This window comes from Sciurus vulgaris (genome assembly GCF_902686455.1).
Source record: "Sciurus vulgaris genome assembly, chromosome: 7".
Lineage (NCBI taxonomy): Eukaryota > Metazoa > Chordata > Mammalia > Rodentia > Sciuridae > Sciurus > Sciurus vulgaris.
In genome coordinates this window covers 48,327,591-48,333,956 of record NC_136467.1, presented here as the reverse complement: position 1 = coordinate 48,333,956, position 6,366 = coordinate 48,327,591, and the positions used below count along the sequence as shown (strand labels likewise).

At 40.6% G+C, this 6,366-nt stretch overlaps 1 protein-coding gene across 5 annotated transcripts in view; it reads left to right on the top strand.

Moving 5' to 3' along the window:
* Nucleotides 1–4,133: 4,133 nt before the first annotated feature.
* KPNA5 (karyopherin subunit alpha 5) overlaps nucleotides 4,134–6,366 on the top strand; it is a 43,097-nt gene continuing 40,864 nt past the window's right edge. For 3 of the 5 annotated variants that reach the window (XR_013765190.1, XM_079147969.1, XM_079147966.1), the window contains exon 1: nucleotides 4,157–4,270. Coding sequence is in view for 1 of the 5 variants with exons in the window: in XM_079147968.1 (XP_079004094.1) it covers nucleotides 4,267–4,270 (4 nt within the window). In the remaining 4 variants the exon portion in view is untranslated. Of the gene's footprint in view, nucleotides 5,055–6,366 lie in introns of all 5 variants that reach the window. The other 2 variants (XM_079147968.1, XM_079147967.1) reach the window with 2 other exon arrangements.

Here is a 6,366-nt window from a genome sequence, read left to right as displayed (position 1 = left end):
TTTCATGTGCGACCCCTCCCGATGTGTGGTCTCTGCCTTTATAAACCTACAAGATTTTCTGCTAGGGACTCGACTCCTTGAGTTGGGTCCCAGCACGCTGGAATAAACACCTCTTGAGGTTTGCATCAAGTGACGCCTCCTGCGGTTGATTGGGGTTGCCGTCGATCCATGGGACAGAGTTGGGGTTTCCTTTTTGGGGGCCTTACACTACTAGGTGTGAAGCTATAAACTGTTCCACAGTGGAGAAAAACTCAGACTTTTTCCTCGTAATGATATCACCCACGCCTAATATTTGTCTTTCAGACTATATTCAACAAACATTAAGACTGCATATTAAAAAGCTATTCTAGACAAATTAAAAAATATGGGGGGAAAGGCATTTTGCTTGAAACTAGAGCTGCAGCAGTAACCAAAATACACAACATCCGAGACAACTAAAGTTTATTCTGGTGAGGTATAGAAAATAAACAAGTAAATGAACTAATCTTGACAAGTGCTATGAAAACAACTAAAATTGGCTTAAAGAGAAATTAATGTTAGCTCTCTGTGAGGAGGTGAGTGTACAGATGAACAAACCGAGCACCAGCATGGGAACATTTCAATCACATAAAACGACAGGAATGAAGGTTTAAGTCCAGAGTGAAAAAACAACAAAACAAAACAAAAAAACACTTTGGAATCAGAGCAAAATGTACTATTAAAAAAAATAATTACAAGATGAAGCCAGAGTTATAGACAGTTATCAAATAATGTAGAATCTTAAGAAAGCTATTGGGATATTTAAATAAGAAGACATATTATGTCATGACCAAAGCTTAGTTGTGCCAGGGCAGTGGGACAGATTTGTAACCTTGGTCCATGCCTTGCTGCTCTGCCACTGTGACTTATTTTTTAAAAAACATGTTTCTCTTCCTTTCTCCCTCCTCATCCCTAATCTCTCCCCCTCCCTATTCTCTTGGGAAACAGGGTTTCCTTTCTTCCCCATCCTAGGCAGAGTTATCTGTCCTTGAGCATACACCACCATAAGAATGAAGTAATTCAGACTTTGGAGATGACACCAGAAGATCTAAGAAATAACTCTCTCTCAAATGTACAAGTGAATTACAACTCTGGACAAAATACATGGAATGTAGCCTTTGAATAACCTCTTTAAAAGTCCCCTGGTCCCCTTGATGGGCAGAATCACAGCCTCTGGGACAGGAGTGCTTCTTCTTTGATAGCAAAGCAATAAATTTCTTTTTTCTTTTTCTCAAAACTGTGTCCTTGGATTGGCATTGGGGACAAGGACCAAGCCTTCCATAATAAATCTGGTACACCAAATGGAACCCAAGAGAAGCCCCTGTTACAGCTTTCTTGATCAGGCCTGACTCTCCAAGCAACCACACTTCTATGCTGAGGATAAAGGGTGGCTGGTGAACTTCTTGAGATCCAACTGCAGGAGAGTTAGGAGTCTGCCTCAGGTCCAACCAGAGGAGCTATTACTGCAAGTAAAGGGAGGGGCTGAGGGACTGTTCCAGCAGTTGCCAGAGCTTATTTTGCTTCACAAACTCCTGGCTTCTCTCCCTGAATTGTACAGGTTGCTCCATCTTGAGCCACTTTGAAAAAAAGGAAACTGAACTCAGTAAAGTAGCCACACCCTTGGCCATTGGGTAAGTCCCTTGGTTTGCATGCTGAGACCCTCAATTCTACACATCTGATTCCTCTTCACAGAAACATCTGGTCCCTTTCTGTGGGGACATTTGTGGTGCCACATGTATAGGAGTCATGGTTAAGTGGGACTTGAGAATCAAGAGATATTTTTACTCCCTTCTGGTCTGTTCTAGGTTTGCATCTGTTGGCCTTGGATTTGGGACTTCCCTTTGGTTGTGTTTTTGTTTGTGTCTGTTACTGCCCCTTTTAAGACATGGGCAGTACTATGTTGATTCTATAGGAAAGATCTTGGCTGGTCTGTTTGTTTTAAAGGCTCCCGTCTGTGGATCATGGTTTTGGGGATCCTTTCTGGTCGTTTCTTTTTTGTACAATCTTGCAACTGGAGTTGTTCTGTCAAAGATAAAATAAGTTGAAGTAAGAGCCACCTATAGGTTAATCCTGTCTAAGAAAAAGGTAATGTTTTACTGTTTTGAATAGCTTTCTGAATTATACACTCTTGTAGTGGAAGTTGGTCTGTCAGAGGTACTGTGAGTGGAAGAAATTCTGTATGCACAGAACACAGAATTCCCATCTGTCAGCCATGTTTTCAGGGATCCTCTGGTTGTCTGTTTCTGTGTTTCTTTTTTCATATCTGTTAAGACATGCGCCATACTACCTTGATCTTATCACTGGTGGTCTCTTGGGAAGAAAGATCTTCCTGAATGGGCCACCTGAAGGCATAAGCCTAATACTTAAGGACACAAGGCAGAAGGCTTTATTGACAAATGCTTAGAGAAGATCCAGTAGTGACAGGATGAACAGAGAGCACCTGTCCCTCAAGGTACTTTGCCAAGCAGTGCCTCCTCTTCCTCAAGTTTTTGTTAAATGGCAGCAAGTGAGATGAATGATGCGTGTCCTTTCCACAGTGCCCTCAGTTCTACCTCAGGCACCACTGAGAAAGGGGTTTTATGTATTAGACTGTAGAAACAATGACATCATTAATATTAGGTTGTTTAGTTTTTTTTTTATGACCAGCTTTCCAAGGAGCAACGGTCCTGATGTTAAAGCAAGAAAGTAACTTTCTACAGATAACACTAACTTGCCCTAGTTCTCAGGGTATAAAAGACAGAGAGAGAAAGAGAGAGAGAGAGAGAGAGAGAGAGAGAGAGACAGAGAGAGAGAGAGAGACAGAGAGAGCGCGTGTGAGAGAGCACCAGAGTTCTTCAAGATAATATGCATTTGGACATTTCAGTCCAGGATTACTCTCATTATTCTCAATTTGGGAAGGTTTTGGGGAATGGATAGAGGGCATTCAGGGACATGGTGTTGTGTTGTCCCCTTTTCTTTAAGGATGAATTACATGAGTTGATGATGAACAGTTTGTTTTTAAAAAGTATTCTGGGGATTTTGTGGTTGAACATGGTAGATTGAACGTTTACATTTCTCTGCTTGTCAAAATTGACTAAAATGACAAGAATTTTCTGATATCATTAAGTTATGGATCTTGAGATGGGGAGATTATTCTAGTGGATGCACTGTAATCTCAACAGTTTTATGATGGGGAGATTACTAGGTCTGTGTATTTTGTTTCTCTAGAGGGAGCAGAAAAAGGAAATAGGGAAGGGGTAGAATTGCTAAGAGCTTAAGGTAAATAAAATCCTATTAATACTTCAAAAGCCCTGTCCAGGTTTTCTTTGTCAATCAAGCTTCTCTGTTTTTCTCCGCCACATATAAACACAGTTAAGTAATTTGTCAATTATTGAACATTGTAAACATAACAATTTGTCCTGTTCCCCGCCCCCTAAAAAATGGTAAATGTCTTCAGGATAGGAATCCTTATGTTATCTATCCTGTGTATTTTGTGCCTAGCATTACATCTGGATTTTAGTCTGTTTTCAATACTGGTTTTTGATCTTCTGGGTGGCTTAAGGGCTGTGTTTTTGTGATAGAATTTAGAGCATTTTATCTGGAATTACTATTCATTGCATAAATCAGTGACTACATATTAGTCAAAAACTTGCAGATATTATGGAAACCCAAATTATATATGAATGGCCAATTAAGAAACTTGAAACAAACGAGCATATAGGAAGACGTTCATGAAGGTGAAATACTCGGTGTAAACTTCATGTGGCTTGAATTTTTACCGCTCCCTCCCCCATTACTGAATCCCCAATACCTAAAACTGTGGCTGGCACAGATTAGGCTTCCAATCAACACTAGGTTGAAGAATGGATAGGCGGATGGATGAATGGATGAATGAATGAATGAATCGGAGCTCGTCCCGAGTAACACAGGCTATACTAGGGACCGCAGTGCACAGCCTAGCCACCGCAAGCGTGAGGAACCCTAGGATTCGTTCTAGCGGCTCTTCCCTGGGTGGGCGTGGCTGGGGCGCGCACTTCACCCCGCCCCTCGGCTAGTCTGTGCGGCCACGCCTCCTCCGCCGCCGCCTCACGCAAGGGCTTCTGGGAACCAAGCCTCGGGGTCTCGGGGAAGGGGCTCAGGTGGCCGCCATCTTGGAATGCGAACCGGGTCGCTACGCTCGCGCTAGCGGTGGAGTGACCGGCACTCTTACCTGAAGCCGACCTTGTCGCCGCCCGCACTGGAGTCAGGGCACCGGAGAGTGTCACATTAATGGGTAAGTGGGAGTGACACAGGCCAGGTTGGGGGAATCTCAGGCTTGGTCCTTTTGGATTCTACTAGTTCCTGTGGCCACTGTTTTTATTGACTCCTTTCCTTGAGTAGGGCTCTGGACCTGGCCTTGCCAGGGTGTTTCTCAGATTTTCCTGAGGGCGTCAACAGTCGTGGGGGCGTGGCAGCCCGACTTTCCCTTGTAGATGTGGACGCGCGGTGAGAGATTCTCTCCGACAGCCAGGCTGATCCTTGGAAGGAGCTTTAGGCAACGGATCTGATCCTCACCTCTCCCGCTCACCGTTCTGGGTAGTTCTTCGCAGTACGTAGTCTTGCCAGACGTTGCTACTCACTCCTGGTAACCAGCGGCAGGGAGTTTATGGAAATGCCACCGCGCTAGAGACAGGATCCTGGGATACCTCGGTAAAGCAGCTCTACCTGTCTCCAGCTGTCCTTCCACCTGCTTGCCTGGGAGCGCTCAGTCCAGGGTTCCACACTTCTCGGTTGATGGTGTCAGCTCCGTTCTAAGATGAAAATTTAATAGTGTATAATCGATAATGCATATAAGGATTTGAAAGCATTAAACGGCAGTGATACTTCAAAAATATGTCACTGACATGAACTCTTGACCTTTTTAGACACATCGGAAAAAAGAAAGACTTCTAACTTGTATCGCAATTTCGGTACTCAGTAATGACTCATATTTTGTAGGAAAGAGTATTTCCTGCTGAGCATGGCATGCCTCTGCCCTTCAGACCTAACTACTGCTTGTTTGGTTGTAGGGGCTTCAGGTGGGTGCTTAACCCTTAGTACAGTTTTGTAATTTTCTAATGAGAAGGTCTGATACATGGAAATGAAATCTTTACTGGCATGAAAAAATTCAATTAATAGAAATCAGAAAAAAAGAAAATTCTAAGTTCAGATTCCAGTTTGCTCAACTTAAATATGATTTAAGACCTGGGTAAAAAATTAAGCTTATGAATGAAAAAAATTTTTTCTGTTTTGCAAATTCAATGTGACTGTCTAGCTTTTCTTATATTTAAAATACCTTATAATGCCTCCAGCTTTTGAATCTCTTTTAAATTGTATTTTCCTGTGAACAAAACAATTTCATGTTTTCATGGGGCATCTTTAGAGATTATTTTCCTTAGCCTTGACGTCCCTTTAAATCTACACAGGAAAAGGCAGGCATTAAATAAGATGCAGGAAATTAGTACTATAGAAGAAAAAGGAAAAAGTGATTTTTTAATTTGGGGGACTACCTTGTATTTGAATAATAAATTTATATTGAAACATTTCTGTTAAACGTTTTTAATCTGGTTGCCTAGGTTAATGATCTCAGAAGTAGTATCTAGAATGAATGTGTGTGGTGCTGGTTTGGGAACACAAAATGATCCAATTAAATGTGGAAAGAAAATATTAGAACATGTATTTATCTTTTTTAAAATTTCCTTTTTTAAAAAATCAATTTTTTGTGAATTTTATAATGGGATAACTTATTAACATAGTAATAGATGTCTAGAAGTAAGTGTTGAGGATGAATACACATACATTTTACATATATAAAAATGTGTAATCAAAAAAGCTTAGAGGTGGTCTAGAAAGTGCGATATATATATATATATATATATATATATGGGTGCTAAGTATCTTAAGAGATTTATTACCAAAAATGTTTTTTCTCATTAAAATATTTTCTACTTGTTGGTCATTTTTCAGCAACTATTGTTGAGGCCTAATTTGCTCTGTAATGAACTCTGATCTTCATTTTTCCTTTTGGAGCTTAAGCTCTTAGTGAGATTAGAAGATTTCTTGATATATAAGATAATAAGGAAATAATGCTAAATGTTTTTAAAAAGTTAGATTGAATAGTTTCTAATGATGATTACTTATAGGTGCATGCAGTATTGTTAAAATTCATTAAATATTTGAAAGAGGAATTTTGGTCAACTATAAATGCATTTTAATTTCTAGAATACACATGGGTTAACTTCAGAGACACAAACCAGCTTCTTTTCTTTGATACTATGAGTTGAACTCAGGGCATTGCATAAACTCAAGCACATACTCTACCACTAATCTATACCCACAGCCACATTCTCA